The following is a 20,709-nucleotide window of genomic DNA, read 5'->3' on the forward strand; positions in this document are numbered from 1 at the left end:
TTAGTGTTATTTATTTGGAGCCATTTGAAATCTTGCTGATGTTTTTTCTTACCTTCACAACTTGTAATATCTGTGCCGAATCTTGATTATGCTTTTGTTCTGAGTTCTGGTCATTCATTAACTTGGGATGGCAGTTTAAAATTAGAGTTGTTCATGCTAATCTTTTATTTCGAATTCCATACTCGGTAATGACATGTTTCTGGAAGTACCAGTTTATAGAGAATTGGGTAGCTAAGCAGTTATTTTAAGCCATTTGTTTGGTTTTTAATACCAGATTTGAAAATAATGGGGCTGTGCTAATTTGAAGTGATGTAATAAAACTCCTTTGGAACATGTTGTATTTTAAGATCTACAGAGTCAAATTTATTCAGGAATCAGAGTATCAGCTTGGATGATGTGACTTGGCATTTATAATGATCTTGTAAATATAAAGGAATGCTACTCTGTAGCTACTATTAATTTCAGTATAATACCTGTAAAACCTGAATAAATTCCAAAGAAGTGAATGGATTCTGTGAAGTATTAGTATTTTGGCAAATGGCCCAGGAAGTGGATGAAATACAATTCTGTTAATTCTGTGTATGATGTTAATGTTACTGATTCTCTGTAATGCTGCCTTCAGTTCATGTTAATTATTGTCTATTGTATAAAAATGAGGAAAGGCTTCGGACACTGGTGTTAAATAGCAGTGGGAAGCTATAATGTTCATACTATGTTTCTGGTAAGCCAGAGGTATTGAGTTGGTCAGTATTGGAAAAAGAATACAAAAATAAATCAAATTCAAGACAAAATCATTCTTATTCTGATATGGCAAGACACTTTTCTGTTCACTGGCTTATTGTATGGATCAATACTTAGTCTTCACAAATTAGCTGTTGCTGAATGATTAATATCTACAATGCTGGGAAAAAATAGATAAAGTTTACGTGTATCTTGGTCAATGAACAGAAAAAATAGAATATACAAAACACTGTTGGTTTGGATAGTCAAAATGCAAAGACATTTATCATCTGAATTATACAATGAAGCAAAGATTAAGAAATTGAAGGATTTTAAAAATTTGAAGATTACATTCTGTGCTTGTTGTTCACCTAGTTCAGTGGTGGCGAACCTATGGCACACGTGCCAGAGGCGGCACTCAGAGTCCTCTCTGTGGGCATGTGCGCCATGCCCCGGAGATGGCAACCATCCCTCTTCAACCAGCTGCCTGCTAAGTCATCAAGGTCCCACGTGGCCGGATGGATCCCAGCACCCATGCGCTCACTAGCCTCTGTGTGCGGGGGGCCAATGGTATCAGGCAGAAGCCGCCCTGGCCCCTGCCTCGTCTTGCCCTGCGACAATGGCACCCCTGCCCTGCCTCGCCTTGCCTCAACTCACCCCGCAGGATGAGCCTCCTTCCCACCACCCCACCTGCCAGAGATCCCCTGGATCTCCCCCCAACCCTGCCCAGCCCCCACAGGCATCCCTCCCCACAAGCAACATCGAGGTGACCACACCCATCCAGTCTGCCATGACTATCACAGCCACGTCCACCAAGTGGGCCACATCCACCTGGCACCCGGCGATAAATAAGTGGGTTTTGGGTTGCAGTTTGGGCACTCGATCTCTAAAAGGTTCGCCATCACTGACCTAATTGTTGCTACTTTTGAGTCCTACTACACACATATTTTTTTATGCTTGCTTAGTCCTCAGAAATTGCCGAATTTCTCATGCATGTTATTCCTCTAGGTATCAGTGGCTTTAATAAGTCTGTTGGAAACTATGCTACTGAGCTATCTTAGTTACAAAGTAAGTACTTATTGTTATATTTTTCCAGAGCCAAATTACATTGCGATCCGTTCTCTTGCATGGTGATACTGTAGGCATAGCAGTAGAATTAGTCTTCAAGTATAATATTTAGATAATAGCAGAACTGTCTATTTTTAAAATCTGATGCAATAAAAACCCTAGCAATTAAATAAATGTATATCCTAATAAATCTCTCTCTTTCTTTGCCTCCCTCCCTCTTCCTCCATCCTTCCCTCTTTCTTCAAGTATTATGCACACTCTAAATCGTTTTAGTCATTCCTAAATATTTATTCAGAAACTAATATTGGTATTTATTAATTGTTTTTGCTTTGTTATGCACAACCCACAGTTACTTGTGTGATGAGATGGGTGGCTATATAAAATAGACTAACTAACTAACTAACTAACCAAATAAATAAATAAATAAATAAATAAATAAATAAATAAATAAGATTTTACTTGACGGTAGCACTTATTCAAGCAAATTTCTGCCTGCTGCTGTGACTATGTTTTGAGATGCATCATCTTAATTTCAGGAAAAAGAATGCAAAAACTATATAATTCTGTTGCACCTATGTTGTTAGAAATTAAAATACAGTGTTGCTGTATTGATCAAATTTGATGTGTAAATGTAATTGAATATTTATTACTCTGAATGAGTCTGTGATGTGTTTTTGTACTAAAGTTTGTCTGTTATTTTAAATATTTAGGAAGCATTTTATATTTCTAATAGTGACAGTGATAAAAATGGGAATCTTAGAAAAAGCATGAATTATCTATGCTTCTTATATTCAAATTGAATTAATATTTTTCAAATTTATTTGTTTTGCTAATACTATACAACTAACTGAAATTGTGTTTTCACATACATAGCTTGCCATTTTTGAGTGCAACATAAATATCTACATTGGTTATCTACACATATACTCTCTCTCTCTCTCTCTCTCTCTCTCTCTCTCTCTCTCTCTCTATATATATATATATATATATATATATATATATATATATATGTTTTCTGAGGTTTTCGCGGGTGTTTGTATGTAGGTCTTTGGTTGTTCAGGTTTTCTCCCGCATAAAATTGGAAGTGTCTTGGCAACGTTTCGACAAAGTCCCATTCGTCATCTTCAGGCTGATGTTTTGAGCTTCGTGCTCTGAGGAGCAATGTGTGGTCTTAGCTGTTTCTTCCTTTTAACTGCCAGTGGGGGTATGAACTGATTGGGTGGGAGCTTGGCTGTGTTCTGATTGGGTGGAGGTGTGTTCTGATTGGTTAGGGGCTTGGCTGTGCTCTGATTGGCTGGGGGGTTGGCTGTGCTCTGATTGGCTGGGGGTTGGCTGTGCTCTGATCAGAACACACCTCCACCCAATCAGAACACAGCCAAGCTCCCACCCAATCAGTTCATACCCCCACTGGCAGTTAAAAGACCACACATTGCTCCTCAGTGCACGAAGCTGAAAACACCAGCTTGAAGGTGACGAATGGGACTTCTTCGAAACGTTGCCAAGACACTTCCAATTTTACGCAGGAGAAAACCCGAACAACCAAAGACCTACATATATATATATATATATAATATATATATATATATATATATACACACACACACACACACACACCACACACACACACACACACACACAGGTCTTTGGTTTTCGGGTTTTCTCCCGCGTAAAATTGGAAGTGTCTTGGCAACGTTTCGACGAAGTCCCATTCATCATCTTCAGGCTGGTGTTTTCGGCTTCATGTTTCTAGGAGCACGAAGCTGAAAACACCAGCCTGAAGATGATGAATGGGACTTCGTTGAAACATCGCCAAGACACTTCCAATTTTAAGCAGGAGAAAACCCAAATAACCAAAGACCTTCATACAAACACCCACGAAAACCTCAGAAAACAAATATATATGTATGTATGTATGTATGTATGTATGTATATATATTCTAAAAACAAAAAGGTGATTCCTGGGTAGACTCATGTTTAACTAGCAAAAATGCAAGAACACCAGGAGGTAACGAGGTCCAGGAGCCATGTGCAAAGAACACCATATCCATAAATAGCCATATCCATAAATAGCCTCCCCCATGGACTGGAAGCTACCCTGACGATGTTGGCAGTTGCCGGCGAAAGCTTGGTATTTTAACTTATTAAAACTTTTTATAGTTTTATAATTTCCTGGTGTTCTTGCATTTTTGCTAGTTAAATATATATATATATATATATATATATATATATATATATATATATATATATATATATATATATATATATATATATATATATCTATATATATCTCCTCCATAAACACAACATCAAAACAGCATTCTGCACAAACAGAAAAATATCCACCATCCTTAGAAACCCCAAAGATAAAATTGAATTAGAAAATCAAGGAGTATACGAAATCCCATGCACCACTTGTCCCACCACATACATCGGACAAACCAACAGAAGAATAAGTGCACGCATTGAAGAACATAAGAACTCAGTCAAAAAAGAGGAACCAACATCTTCCCTGGTCCAACACCTTAAAGCCACAGGACATGAAATTGACTTTAAAAATACCAGAACCATTGCCAAAAGTGAACATTTTAATAACAGAATAATCAGAGAAGCCATCGAGATAGAAAAACGCCCACACAGCATGAACAAGCGAGATGATACCTCCCGCCTACCAGCCATTTGGAAACCCGCCCTTATTGACAAACGACTCCCTAATACAAAAAATGATACCAGACCCACACTCACAAAAACCACACAGGATGTCACCACCACACATCCACGCAAAAAGCAAACCCAAAGCCACACCGATGATGAGGCACGACCACAAACCAGAAGCCAGACCAGAGCTGCATCATTAGCCACTTTAAAGCCCTCGATTCCATACATGAAGCAAACTGACACCCTCCATGAAAATGAGGCACGACCACAAACGCAAAGCCAAAAAATAGCAAGGCAGCCCAAAATCTTAAACCCCTCTGCAACTCAGACTAACCTGAGCACAACCAAACAGAACACTCCCCCAGCCAATCAGAGCACAGCCAACCCCCCAGCCAATCAGAGCACAGCCAACCCCCCAGCCAATCAGAGCACAGCCACGCCCCTAACCAATCAGAACACACCTCCACCCAATCAGAACACAGCCAAGCTCCCACCCAATCAGTTCATACCCCCACTGGCAGTTAAAAGGAAGAAACAGCTAAGACCACACATTGCTGCTCGAAGTACGAAGCTGAAAACACCAGCCTGAAGATGACGAATGGGACTTCGTCGAAACGTCGCCAAGACACCTCCAATTTTACGCGGGAGAAAACCCGAACAACCAAAGACCTACATACAAACACCCGCGAAAACCTCAGAAAACATATATATATATATATATGAAATATACAGGTATACACACACATATATACATAAACAAACTCATGCCATAGACATTTACTATATATGTAGATATTAGGAAATAGCGATTTCTAGAGAATAGTAAGCTAAGCTAGACAGAAGATAGAGCTGGTTGGTTAGTCGAACATGTCATTAGTACATCTCCTTCTTCTAAAAAGGATTTGCTATATAGAATTCATATATTCTATTTTGCGTAATAAATTTCTCAGTGAACTCTATATAAATATATATATCACCCATGATGAATTATGGTATTAATATGGGAAAAAAATTACTGCTGGCTGTTAGTGTTGCATTTTATTTTTTCTTGATTTTTAAAAGGGAAACTTATGGGAACAAGTCGTACGTGTTCCTTTTCTGCTGGAAATCATCAATGCTATTCCTTTCATCATTACAGTAAGTTTCTGTCTATGGTTTTTATGGGAGAGGGAAGGAAACAGTAACTAGAAGATTGGAAAATTATATTAATGAAATGAAAAGCCTTTGAAACAAGGTTTTCTGTGAATCTATGGAAAAATTATGAGGTCCATTCAATTTTAATGGTCAGCACAGATTCCTTTATTTCAATATGGAGAGATAACTTGTGATCTCTAATTTTCAGGAAGCCTCATTCATTTTTGCCATAGTGTTATTGATTATTTATTAGTTACATAGTAGAAATTGAGGCAATTCTTTATATAAGAATCTGGGTGGGCAGGTCCATTGCAGATAAGATTGGTGTAATAGCAACAGAAAAAGCATTTTTCATTGATTTTGTTCCACTAATCCCATTGCCATGTAGAATGTGCCTTCCAAGCCATCTTCTATCATATATGGATCACAGAATTCAAATTAAAAGAAAGTAAGCCCTTGTAAAATCTGTTATCTGTTTTTCATTTTGTTCAACATCTAGCATCAAAAGTGCCTTATGGAATCTTTTTTAATCATCATATTCCTGCTCCACACTCATACATACACTAGACTATAACTTCTTGATCCTAACTCAAGAAAGCAAATTACAGTAGACATAAAATTAGGACGGCACAAATTGTAGTTATTAACCCATGTTAATTCAGTTCTACCTGTTTTGGTTTAGCCATAAACTTCATTTCAGAAGTAAGTTTCTGAAGGTTTTATTAGGACAATAATTTTAATCAAAAGTAAGAATTGGGATTGAAAAAGAATAGATCAAATATCAAAGTTGTCGCTGCTCAGGTGAATTGTTACCTGTTGTAGTTTGTCTAGCTCTGCTCTTGTCAAGTCAAAAACCACAGATATATGGAATTTAATCATATTAGATGTACTGGTTTTCCTTTTTTCTCTGTATTTGGATGCAATTACAGTGAGTGAATGTTTGGAGGACTTATATAATATGTTGTGTCTTTTTCTTTAGATTTTCTGTCCTGCATTAAGAAATTTATTTATCCCAGTGTTTTTAAATTGTTGGCTTGCCAAACATGCTTTGGAAAATATGATTGTAAGTATGACAAGTAGATGAGATTTGTTTGAAGGGGGGGAAATTCATATTTTCTGTCTATGAGTCAATACAACCCATCTGTTCTATAATCCATGTAAACCATGGATTTTAGATTTAAGCCACTGTGAATTAATGGGAATAACTGGTTAAAGTTCAGTTATGTTAGCTTAGTTGCTTTTTGAACATTGTTGTTGTATTTCTGGCATTTTCCATCATCTGTTTTATCTTCCTATGATATATCTGATATAGGGATTCAAATGTGATCTATTTTGATAATAAAACTATTGGTCCAGTATTAATTCCTTTGATTTTTTTTTTAGCCTCCACCTGAGTACCTTTTATGTCCCAACTTAATAAATATTAATTCTACTTCTTCTATACTATGCTGCTAGGCAGAATGAGGGGGAGGGTGGAAGGGAAGGGAGAAAGAAAGAAATATAGGAAAATGGCCAAAGAACGATACTTATTTATGCTTGATATTCTGGTCTTGGAGTCCTGCAGTCATTTTGAAAAGATGCTTTCAAAAGTTGTTATTAAAAGGCATAATGGTGCTTCATTTTTTATATGATGCAAATTTCAATACCATTGGAATCTAGGCAAATGTGATTATAAATATTAGCTTGGTTCGAAAATTTTCATTTATTAAACAGCTCCATTAATTTTTCATGTTTATTTCCATCTGCTAAATAGAAATAACAGTAATTGTTATCTGCTTTACAGATTTTTTTTATGATCTGGTCACAGATAAAACTATTGTTAACCATAAAATAACTATGACTACATATTACAGGTAGTTCTTGACTTACAACCACAGTGGGACCAGAATTTCCATTGCTAAGCAAGGGGGTTGGTAAGTGAGTCACAGCTTTTTTGCCATGGTTGTTAAGTGAATCGCAGCAGTTGTTAAGTAATATGTGTGGTTGTTAAGTGACTCCAGCTTCCCATTGGATTTGCTTGTCAGAAACCATCTGGGGACATCACAAATGATGATCACTTAACCCTGGGAACTGCATCTGTCATAAAAACATGCCAGTTGCAAGGTGTTTTTGATCACACAATCCTGGGGATGCTGTGATAGTCGCAAGTATGAGGACTGTAAGTTGTAAGTAACTGAGGCTGTAAGTAACTTTTCAGTGACATTGTAGTTTTGAATGTTGGCAAAATAAATGGTTGTAAGTCAAGGACTACCTATTGTTGGCTTGTTGTCATTTGTTCTATAAACTTTGCCCAGAAGATTCAAGATATGCAGAATTCTGTGTTTCTTTTCCTGTCATAAAAACATTGTAAAACTGAAGCAAAATTACCCACTGTTTTTCATTCTGAATCAAAAGTCTTATTTACGTCTTAAACCATAAGTGGTTCAAATTAGAATGTTATTTTAAGGAATTATGGTTTCATGTATAGTTAGTTGATATTTGTTGATCTCCTTTCTGATATTCTGTATGAAAGAGCACTACGTGATATTGTTTAATGGTAATGTTAGCTTTGATGGCACCTGGTTTCAGAAAGCTGAATTAACTGTTTTGTTATTTAGCTGCACTATCTTTTGCTTTTTCAAAAATTACATACTTCTTGACTGTTGACTCACATTTGATGAACTGGTTTCATAATTTTGTTTGTTTGTTGGATTTTTCTTTTCAAATAGAATGATCTTCATAGAGCCATCCAACGCACACAGTCTGCAATGTTTAATCAAGTTCTGATTTTAATATCTACATTGTTATGTCTTATATTTACATGGTAAGTTCCGTATAATTATATTATTATTATTGTATTTTAAGCCAAAGTTCTAACCTTGTGTTGTTTAGGAAAATAAATGATGATGCTAAAAGAAAAGAATACTAGAGAAAAATATGTAAATAATCTCCGTTACAGTATTACAGGTACATACTCCTTTAATCATACTCCATTACAGTATTACAGGTACATACTCCTTTAATCAAGTGGAAGATAAAACCTCTGCCCTTTTGTTTATATTGCTGTTATATTGCTGTATGTCTTCCCAAAGAATTGAGAGCTTCTATGGAAACTATTCCTGGGGGAAGCTTTTCTTTATACAACCCTAATATTAGGACAATATTATAAATCACAACAGTAAAATATTTAGGTAAACCTGACAAATATGGTTGTCAAATCTGTTTTTTTTTTCAATATTTATATACTCATTTCTTGTTATGATTGCATGAATCCTGAAATCAAATGTCCACCTTAAAATGAACTTCTTAATTGCTTCCTCTTCAAACCTTTAAAAGGACCAGAATAAAATGGCACATAATAAGCTGGTGGTAAACTCACACCATTTTGCATTTCTAATATTTGCTACCTTTGATCTTTATAGAATAATTGCCAATGACTGATAGCAATATTACAAACCATGCATTCTTTTTTCCCTAAGCCCTTTCCCTTTCTCAAGTTACGGGAAACAAAAATATTTGACAGCAATCTATCACTGGTAAAGAGGTTGTGTTGCTTGCCAGGGAACATTATGTTCGATTCAAGCCTGTGTTTTGTAAGTGACAAGAAAAGATAAAGAAAAAAGGCAAGCTGACCTACACCAATTATTGCTGCCTTCTGCATCTGCAGACACCAGCTTATTATGTGCCATTTTATTCTGGTCTTGTTCTGGCCCTTGTAGAGTGGGAAAAAAATAGACTAAATACTGACAAAAATACCAATGACACACTTGTTAGCTAAGGATATAAAGCAATTATCTATCATGGTAATTGAAATCACATTCAGGCTGCCTTAAAACAGTCCTCTGTTGATTTCTTTTTTGTTTATATTGCTGTTCCTTTGAACCTTTTAATTACTTGCATTTATATTTTTAAATGATCACTAGTAAATATTAATATTTTGGATAATGCTTACCTATACTGATTGTTGTACTCTGCTAGGCCATGTATACACTTTTTTTGGTAAGAGCTTATATTATTGTACTATTTTTGTAAGAGCTTGTACTACTTTTACTGTACTGCTTCAGACCTTAATATATGGGTAGCATATATTGCTTGTGCCAAAGTCACAAAGGAGAGGCAGAAAAGATCAGTTACTTTATGGCTGGGCAGCGCTGTAGACTGGCAGATGCTTGACTGTATCTTGGTTTATAGCCTGGTTACAATCTAATCATTTTCATAAAAAACAGAGGAAGATACTCTGTGTCAAGACCTGAGTCTCCTCACCTTCCAAGTACCTTATATTTTACTCATTTTTCATCCAATTGTTAATGAAGACATGCAAAGCTTTCATACTCTGATACTTTTTTCTATGTGAGCTTGTTTGTTTGAAAATTTGTTGCAAAAAGCAGCTTAATCAAAGAGGGCTTTATGTGGAAGTAAATTCATGTGAACAAGAATGTTTAATAATGTCAATTTTCCATCTATGCCTGGATGATAAATTCAGGGCCCACAGGGATCCCACTCTCCATCACTATCTTATCCTTTCTCCTTCTTTTACCTGCTACTTTATTACAAATATATAAGAATGACAAAAATGTGCAGTCAATTTGGCAAAACGGGCCATTTTGGATGACATGCCAGGAGCTATTTTCCCCTCACAGCTAATTGCAGTTACAAATTGCTTTATTCCCTAACCAACAAATTCAATATTTCCTCACTATTTTATTTGTTTGTTCCCTATTCTATGAGGTTCTAAATAGAGTCAGAATATAATAGTACGTAGTAAGCTGGACCCACAGACACAGTCTGGTCTGATGGTTAAGGCACTAGGCTAGAAACCAGCAGATTATGAATTCTAGTTCTGCCTTAAGCATGAAAACATGACAGTTAGTCTGTTTCAGCACACAACGCCAGGCTCAGATAACAATCCAGTTGATCAATCCTGTTGCAACCAATGGATTTACATTTGATCTCCCCCCCCCAAAAGCAGACCCTGCCTTTGTAGGAAAACGTTAGAGAGAAAAGAGAAGAAAATAGTAACCTGATTAGAGCCAAAAAAAAAAAAGGACATAAGACTGAGTGTGGTTTAGAGGTTAGGGTGTTCATTTAGACTCAAGCCCAATTTCAGTGATGGGAGCTCACTGGGTTTACCTCAGTCAGTTTTGAATTGTTCTAAATTGTGAATAAAATAAAAATGATGTCGGCATAAGCTATATAGTGTTCCTCAATTAAGAGAGGATTTTAATCTAGCTAATAAAGCTTAATAGTTAATTTTTGATTTCATGTAAATAAAGGTGATTTTAGTTTTTCTAGAGAATATGGTCCATGCAGATTTATAAGGTGATAAAATGTAAATCATTTTACTTTTCTGTCATGTTATAAAATACACTTTAATGAAGGAAATTGGGCCAATTGATGGATGCATCTCAGTTTTAGTTACTTGTAGATCACCAATTAACATAGTTTGATTTATTTGCCCCATTCTGCTGCTTTGTATCACATCTGAGATACAGTTTAAAATTTTATGAGATGGAATATTGGAGCTGATTGATCATTTCTCAACTTGGATTCAAATTATATAGCACTCTGGATTATTCTGTGATAGCATATATCATTTCAGGAATTCTGACTTATATTTTTTCATTCTCCTATGCCTCATAATATATACTAAAAGAAAGACAAATTTTATATGGTAGGACTGAGGGATTGTTCTTTATCCATTACACAAGTACCTTTATTTTCAATTTTTCTGTGCTTTCAAACACATATATTCTAAATAAGATGGGTTTATTTCTCCAATATGTTTAATAAAGATTAATATGATTATATTTTTAAGAAAAACTGGGCTTTAAAATTTTACCTGTTTTGTAACAGGAATCGGATTTTATTTTACTGACAGAGAAAACTAATCGCCCTCTCTATCAAAGTCTCTGATTTCTTTAACTGTAAGAGCACTCTCTCTTAACAATTTGTTTTGTGTCTACTTGATGTATTTATCACAGGTTTTGAATAAAGCAGTCCTTGTTTTGGATATCATTAAATATGCATTGGGGATTAATATCTGTTTGAAGTCGCTTCCTTCTGACATAAATTACTCAAATAATCCATTTATAACCATGCCTTATTTTTGATAATTTCAGAGAGTTGTACTATTTACATAATATACAATTCTTTATAGAATTCTTTATAGAATTATTTCAGATGGGGCATTTTGAGTAGTAGATAGACTATGGTTATAGATTGGCTTGTGCTTCAGTAGTGTGAAATACCGGTAGTAGCTAATTGATACCCATGTTAATCTCTATGCAGTTACTTTTAGGACAATGTGGGATTGCTGCTGGCTTCCTTATCTATCCCGGCTTGTGAAACAACATTTTCACAAACTTCTGGTCATTTGAAAGAAATTGCTCTCTTTATGACATAATTTTCCAAAATTTGTGCCTGGACTAGTGTTTGGCAAATTAGGCATAGCCAGTAGGTTCTGTTTTGCTCATCAAGCATATTGAGCCTTGCTTCCCAGAGGTTAGACAACTTTGCACATCTACCAAATTCAAACATGAAAACCATAATATGCAGCATATTCATTTTTCCTCCCCTAAAATCCATGATGAGAGCCAGTTTAGTAGAGTGGCCAAGGCATCAGGCTAGAAAGCAGGAGATTATCTTAGGTATGAAGTCAGCTGGGTGACCTTGGGCTAGTCTCTCTCAGCCCTAGGAAAAAGGCAAGGGCAAACCACTTCCAAAAATCTTTGCTAAGAAAACTTCAGGGACTAGTCTAGACAATCACCAGGCATCAAACACACACACACACACACACACACACACACACACACACAAATCCACATTGAAGTAAGAAAATGCTATAGGCAATGCTAGAATTCAGCATATCTTTAAATATTGGGTTAGAAAAAATTAATGTATGTAATATGTTATTTATTGGCAAGACACACGGATTTAGCAAGAAATTGTTAATATTCATATACCATATAACATAATTCAACAAATAAATATTGTGACTTTTTCAAGTATTGCTGATTAACAAATGTAAGTGCTTAGCTTAATGGTAAATAAACTGTTTTGCAAGTTTAAAGTTCTAAATAGGGTGATAAAGTCTTTAGTAAATGCACCTTAATGGCTCACAATATAACAGCTTTTACATTTCTGTTTAGTTTAGAAACAAATTCAGTAAGTGAAGGCCCAGCATTTTGTATAGAATGTAAAATTCAGTATTAGAAATTTACATTTTATGCTTTGCAGACTACAGTTGCAAAAGCAGTTTGCAATGAGCCACAGTATGTCCTTCCCACAAATGATGACCTGTCACTTTCCAAAGTATAAGAACAATTTATGTTAGCCTGTAAAATAAGTATTGCCATGAATGCTGCATTGTGACTTTTTTATTTCCATATAGTTGCATGTTAAAGAAGAGCCAAGCTTGACAAATCAATCATATATTTACACATTGCTCATTAAGTCTTTACTAAGGGCTGCATTCTGACTTCAATTATGTAGTGAAGACTTTATGTAAGACAAAATGATGGTTTTGTGTGTCATCATCTTGGCATTTACCTGTGCATTTATAAGTTTACAGGAATTTCATGATTTGCTGATAAGGTTGGCAGAAATTACCTCCTCTCCATGTGAATGGAAGAGGAGGCAATTTGTAAATTTTAAGGCAAGAGATTTAAGGTAAGGAAGGGTCACTTCTATGTCATAATTTTGCCTAAAGGAAAAACAAGATTTCTAGGACAAGCCTTATCAATGAAGAAATTGGTCACAGTATTGGAGTAAATTCCTTGTCAATTAAATTAGCAGAAAACAGATTAATGTTAACACCTTTGGATGTAACTCTCTGTTTGCAGAGTTGCAAATTATTAAATCAGTTGATTGATTGATTGATTATGTGTCATCAAGCTATGAACTTTAAGCAACTCATAAATAACAGCAATAGCATTTAGACTTATATACTGCTCCATAGTGCTTTACAGCACTCTCTGAAGTGGTTTGCCCCCACTTGTCAACATATTGCCCCCAACAATCCAGGTCCTCATTTTACTGACCTTGGAAGGATGGAAAGCTGAATAACCCTCAAGCCCGTCAGGATTGAACACCTGGCTGTAGCTAGAGTTAGCCTGCAATACTGTATTTTAACCACTGCGCCACCATGCAGTGATGATCTGTCCTTAACCTGATCTTTCATGTCTTCTAATAGTGTACCATCACCACTGTAAATGAGTCTATCCATCTTGCTGCTGGTGATTTTTTTTCTAAACACTATTAGTGTTTTAACTTTCTCATATTGATTTTGTAAGCCATAGGACAGTGGTGGCGAACCTATGGCACGCATGCCAGAGGCGGCACGTGGAGCCCTCTCTGTGGGCACGCGCCCTTGCCCCAGCACACGTGGTCTCTAAAAGATCGTAATCATTGGCCTAAGGCCAGCCAGCCTGGAGCCGCCATTAGGGAGCCCACCATCCCACCCACCAGAGACCCCCTGGATCTCCCCCAACCCTGCCCGGCTCCCACAGGCTCTCATAAGCAACATCAAGGTGGCCATGCCCACCCAATTTGCCATGACTACTGCAGCCACACCCATCCAGTGGCTACGCCCACCCAGTTTGCCAAGCCTACTGTAGCTGTGCCCGCTGAGTAGGCCACACCCACCCAGCACCCGGCGATACATAAGTGGGTTTTGGGTTGCAATTTGGGCACTCGGTCTCTAAAAGGTTTGCAATCACTGCCATAGGACTTCCTAAATATTTCAGATTAGGAATACAATTATTTGGGGATGTTTTGGCAATGCATACAAATTCCCTGCATGTCATGGAATTTGAAGAGGATGAAATTATTCCCACCAGTCCCAAGATAATAAAGCTGTTTTATTTTTAAACATTACTAGAAGCTGCAGGTCACATGTCATAGAAAATCATCATATACTGCTACATTGGTTGCTTTTAAGTTACTTTCTATGTTTACCTCATTAAAAAAAATCTTTCTGAACAGATGTAACTACTTACCTTGACAAAAGGTACAGAGAAACCAAAGTGGTAGTGATAGTGATAGGATTGGCTGAAGATAGAAAATTTAGAATCAGATGAATATACAAGTGGGACAACAGCAATAGATTAAGTCATGTCAGATGAAAGGAGGGTTTTTTGGTTAATTGTTTATCATTTTCACATACAATGCAGCTGTTCTTAAAATGATATTTCTGTCCCATTCATATTGTGCTGTGTAATTGTATTTTACAGTTTTGCTAAATAAACATTAACTTACTTTATTCTGAAAATAATACTATGCTATAGTTGTTACTCTGTAGTTTTTCCCCCCTCTTCATGGGAATTCTGTTCCAGGAACCTTTGGTATTCCTTTGCCATGTTTGTGTTATTTTCCTAATTTATTAATGCATTGATTTCACAATTCCAAAGGGAGAAACAAACAAGATAAGAAGAAAAAGACGAAAAAAGAAAACAAACATTAAAACATTAGTTTATTTTTTTAAAAAAAATAGTATAAAGCTGAACATTGAAATAGATTTTATGGGTTTAAAATGTTAGATCAGTACTAAAATAAATCACAATTAGAATCAGGTGATTAAACCATAAACCACAAAATCCAAGCAATAACAAAGTAACAGCCTGGTTCTTTGAAATTTTCTTCCTGAGAAAAAATAGAACTAAGGCTAAAAAAATAGTGAACAGTCATAGTGAAGACTGTCAGAAATGTCCTTTACCTTATACAGTTTCTCCAAAATAGTTAAGATTTGAGTGTTTTTAGAATCCCATGAATGTTTTATCGAATGTCATTGTGCTTTAGGCTATAGAACATTAATATTATGTTTTCCCATAATTTTAGATATTTCAGACTAGGAGTCCTGACCATGGAGAATTAAAGGAGATGAAAGAGAAATTGTTATACATTTTGCATCTCACTCTAACGTTTCATTCATGTATCTGTTTAGTTTTGAGATTTTCCACAGTTTTATCTTGGAAGAACAATCTTTTTTTAAAAAAATAAGTGCTATTGTTAGATAAGAGGCTACGAATAACTGCAGCTGTAAGGAAATCACTCTCCAAGTACTACAATGAGGGTGAGAAGAAATATGACAGTCATTTTAAATTTGCCACTGAGAATTCAGCATTCTGAAATGAACAAATAGAACTTTAGTCAACTCCTATTTAGAGACTGATCTTCAATGGATGTGAAAAAAGGAATTCCACAATGATAGGGCAGCACAGAAAGGTATATTTCTTACGTCTAATAAGAGTGAAATAAAGAGCTTTTCTCCATCAGCTGTTCAGAAAGGCATGAATCACATGCCCACCAATATCTCCATCAAACCCCAGTTCCATAGTTAACACTACAGACAGAAAGCCAATTTTTTGGCTATTACCAGAAGTAAAATAACAGTTGTCCTAAACACGAGAAAAAAGTGCTGTTGTACCCTGGGCCATGATTTCTTAAACTTGTGGTTAAACTTTAACCTTACATTCAGGAAATATAAACTTGGAATGGTTTTTGGTTTTGTGGTTTTTTTGGATAAACATGCAATGCAAACTTATTTTTTTACGGGAACTACTATAGATAAAACAGCAAAAAATGACTCAATATTCTAAAGTTCAGACAATACATACATGTGACCAATTTTAGACATTAGGATTATTCTTTTTTTTAATCCAGTGCACAGTTCACTGTAGCTTATAATTTTGCCCTTTATTAAGAGACAAAGTTTCTTTTCAAAATGTAAATGTCCATGCAAATTAAGGCAGTGCTAGGTTTTTTCCATGTCTTTTTAGTAAAATATTAGCCATCATTGCACAGGCAGTATCAGATGAAACTAAGGGAGATTAAAGTAAAAGCATGCAGAACATATGCAACTTTTTAACTGATAGTTATAAGAACAAACATTTATTGGTAAAACTATTCAAGAGGTTTGATGCTTACAAAACGTGGATCTGCTCTTTGCCAGCCTGACTACCTTCCACATCCTTCCCTATGTGCTAGAATTTTCTATTTATTGTTATTTCTGGTCTTTTGTGGTCTAGCAGCTCTTTTTATTTTACTTGTATATCTAGGCTCCGTGTATGATGCCCAAGTGCATCATACACAACTCCCTTGATTTCCTCCATCTGACTTGTTTTGTGATTGGCTGCATCATCATAGTTGACATTTTATGACTAGTCCATCTCTCTTCCCATAGCAAACATGACACTTAAAATGCATCCTCAAAATTCCTATTTGCCCACTGACAAAATAGTTGAGGATATCTTGTAATAGGCATGTTTAGGTACCATATTGTTCTGCTTTTCTTACTTATTTTAAACTATATGATATTGATTCTTGTAAAAACATTATTTTGAAAGGCAAATCTAAATAAATCCATATTAGTAATTCTAATATGTCGCTAATTCAACCATGTGTACATTATGCTAATAATTTTTACAAATAAATAAATATAAATATAAATACAGGTAGTTCTCGACTTACAACAGTTCATTTAGTAACCATTTGAAGTTACAACAGCACCAAAAAAGTGACATGACCATTTTTCACACTTATGACCATTGAAACATACCCATGGTGACATGATCCAAATTCAGATGCTTGTGAATTGACTCATATTTATGACAGTTGCAGTGTCCTGGGATCATGTGATCACCTTTTGCGATCTTCTGATAAGCAAAGTCAATAGGGAAGCCAGATTCACTTAACAACCATATTACTAACTTAACACTTCAGTGATTCACTTAACAACAGTGGCAAAAAAGGTCGTACAAAGGACAAAATTTACTTAACTTTCTCACTTAGCAATAGAAATTTTGGGTTTGATTGTGGTCATAAGTCAAACCCCCGTTATTTCAGGGATAACGAAGATTTAGAATCCTTGAAAATACACCATTCCAGGCCCAGCAATTTTAAAGCCACCATTCACTGAGCAGATAAAGATGAATCTTTCTCTTTCATAACTCTTGAGTTCTTCCACATCCTCTTGAAGAAAGTATCAAAGAATAATTCAGATGGAGAATAGTTTATTAAAGGAAAACAATTTTAATTATCTATGAAAAGCTGTTCTTTTCCGTAATGAGAAATCCCAAGCAGGTTTCCATGCCACAGAGTTCAACATACTGCATAAAACCATTTGGGAAATGATCAAGTGGAACATATCCGTTTGTTTTTCTCACATGTGACTGCCTTTGTTATTATAGTGTCAAAAATTTCAATTCCCTTAAGAACTCTTCAAAGTGATTCTAAGTCTGCTCAAGAGTGTTCTTTGAACAAAGCGTGATCTCGCATTCAATCATAAGTCTGTAAAACCTTGCTTCAGAACTCTTTCAGAATATTACTTTCTTTTGGGATTTCATTTTTTTTAAAATTTCAAGTGGCTATGCCCAATTGTTTAACTCTACAGCTTTTTTTCCCCTTAAGTATAACTCTACAAATATATACAGTATTGTGGGAGTTATATCATGGGATGTTCAAGCAGGAAAACATTGATAGCTTCAGCCATGACCCATTCAAGTTGTGTAGAAAGGTCAATTTGAGTAAAATGGGATATCTGCATGGCCAAGAGAAGAAATGGCAAAACACTGAATATAAATGAATATTGTTGAGGTGATTCGCACTGAAGATATCCAAGTTTGTTTTATGTACAGAATCACTTCATTAAGTTGTGCAGCATAGTATAACTACAAATTCAAGCTTAATAGGTTTTATTATCAGGTTCAGACTTTCATTAAATTGACTGTGAATAAGGATAGGATGGAAAATAAACAGTGATATATTTGTGATTGCATTTGTTAACACTGCGTTTTTAAATACTGCTCAAAAATATTTAGTAACTGAGGCTATTTGTTCAGTATGGTTTAATGCTGTAAAGTCTCAGTTCAGCTGCCTTCTGCCTGCTGCTATGATAGCTATTATATGTCCTATAATAAGAAAGACTATAATTTTAACATTCTTTCCAGAAAAGCAACTTTATGATCATTAGGTGGCCATAATGGCTATTTAAGAGACACAGCTTCCATATAATCTCAAGTTGCTCAGTGTTTTCAAATGAAAATGTGAATTTTTTCTCTCCTGTTACATTCAGCTAATTGGGTCTCATATACGTGTCAGTGTTTGAGATCAATGATAACATGAGTTCATTAATTTTGAAATGTGCAGACTTTTGTGAAATATAAAACAATACTTTGATTTTTCTTTTATATTAATACAAGTGTGTATATTAGATAATTAATCTCCTGACCAAACCGAATTGTAATGCATTAGCCCATCTAGTTACAGATGTTTCTTTTTTTAATCCATTCTTTCTATAGTATTTGTGGAATTCAACATCTGGAACGAGCAGGAAACAAGCTGACTCTCTTTGACTCCCTCTATTTCTGCATAGTGACATTTTCCACTGTAGGATTTGGGGATGTTACTCCCAAGATCTGGCCTTCCAAATTGCTGGTTGTAATTATGATCTGTGTTGCTCTTGTAGTATTACCAATACAGGTAAAAATACTATTTTCTTTGTAAAAAGACTTAGAATAATAGCATTTTAATTTTGAATATTTTTTAATGATTGCACTTGTGTTTTACATCATTTCAAAATCTTCTTTTGTTCATTTATATATAAAATAATGACTTTGTTCTCTACTTATAGTAGAGTATTAGTATACTTCACTTTATATATAATATAATATAACATAACATAACATCTTAACATAATATAATATAAGTGAAAGTGTGTGGGAGTAAGAGGATTAATAACTTTGCTTTAGGAATAAATTGTAAACTATTTAATACTCAGGTTTCTATAGAATTTAATCATAAATTTTGTGGGTTTTTAAAAATTCTAATGGACTGGTAAGGTAACCCAAGAAGATAACACATCTATAAAAATGTTGAATTTGAAGCCAGGCCTCTTGTTTTTCACACATATACACAGTACTGGGTTTGATCTCTTGCAATAGCTAACCAAAATTCATTTCCTTGCCTAGTTGTCCACATGAAGATTTAGTAAATTCCCCAAATGGAATATTGATGGCACGTGGTTATTAATAATAGCCATTCTATTTGCAAACTTTGCTTCATTGTTAAAATAAAATGTAAGTGGTATGATTCACATTTAAAAATACAGATTGAACAAAATCCTAAAGCAGATTTACTTATCTCATACGTACTTGCAGTGAAATCCCAAAGCATGTATAACTGAGCCCTAGTTCATGGTCTAAAGTCACAGTTGAGATCTTGTTGATCAGTCCTTCAGTTATACATTTATTAAAAGTCATCGGTTGACTCATTTCTATTACATAGTAATGTTAAAAACTTGATACTTTGAAAATAAGTGGCTCTACCTCTGATTTTTCACATTCACTACTCCATTCATATTTATAAAAAGATCTGTTCCCAGGCTTCTGTTTTCTGTAATCAGAAAGGTCACTTGTTCTTCCTATAGGCTTAAGTGAATTGATTATATTTTTTCCTGTTGTTTGAAAAAATGATTAAATTATTCCCCACAAGAATTAAGAAGTTTGGGGAAATAATTATTCATTGTCATCTATTTGATGTTTAGCAGGATAATATTAATTTTCAAAAATAACTTAATCCTTGCTCAATAATCTACCCAGCTACATTTCTATGCTTAGATATAGTAGAATAATTTCCATATAATCTTATATGGAGGAAAAGGAGAAAAGTTTTGCTTATAACGTAATTTTTTAAAAAAAATTTGCTAAGATATTAATTACATTTATTAAGAATTGGTAAGGCAATTCTCAATAAGAATATACATGGATAATGTATCTCTCTGGAAAAAAGATGCAGTTCCTTCTAAGGCTTTTTGCATTTTAAAACTCATAATGGGGTATTTTGCTTCAGTACTTCTGTTATATATTTATTTCTGAAACGTGTTTATGTAACTGCCTTATTGGTAAATTGAAATTACTGGCCCTATGTAATTTCTTACCTAGCTAACATGGTCTAAGCCAACAATGTGATATGTGGCAATCTGATTAAAAAAACATTATATTTTATAGTTCTTTATTTTTCCTTTTGAAATGCATGCAAAAAATCTTAGAGCAAAGCTGTTGTTCATAGTCTGCATGTTATTCTACAAAGGCTAGTCTATCTGTGTTAGGATGCTTAGATATAGCATTTCAGATAGAAGGTCCAGAATCATATAAACAA

General features: G+C 35.0%; 1 protein-coding gene across 2 annotated transcripts in view; it reads left to right on the forward strand.

Annotated features, from left to right (window-relative positions):
- KCNT2 (potassium sodium-activated channel subfamily T member 2) overlaps window positions 1-20,709 on the forward strand; it is a 210,559-nt gene that overhangs the window by 93,338 nt on the left and 96,512 nt on the right. For both annotated transcript variants that reach the window (XM_039328195.1, XM_039328196.1), the window contains exons 6-10: window positions 1,729-1,788; window positions 5,506-5,580; window positions 6,557-6,640; window positions 8,286-8,380; window positions 18,852-19,032. In XM_039328195.1, the coding sequence (XP_039184129.1) occupies window positions 1,729-1,788; window positions 5,506-5,580; window positions 6,557-6,640; window positions 8,286-8,380; window positions 18,852-19,032 (495 nt within the window). The remainder of the gene's footprint in view (window positions 1-1,728; window positions 1,789-5,505; window positions 5,581-6,556; window positions 6,641-8,285; window positions 8,381-18,851; window positions 19,033-20,709) is intronic.

Source organism: Crotalus tigris, unplaced genomic scaffold (genome assembly GCF_016545835.1).
Source record: "Crotalus tigris isolate CLP2741 ecotype Arizona unplaced genomic scaffold, ASM1654583v1 scf7180000024372.1857965, whole genome shotgun sequence".
In the NCBI taxonomy this organism is placed as follows: domain Eukaryota; kingdom Metazoa; phylum Chordata; class Lepidosauria; order Squamata; family Viperidae; genus Crotalus; species Crotalus tigris.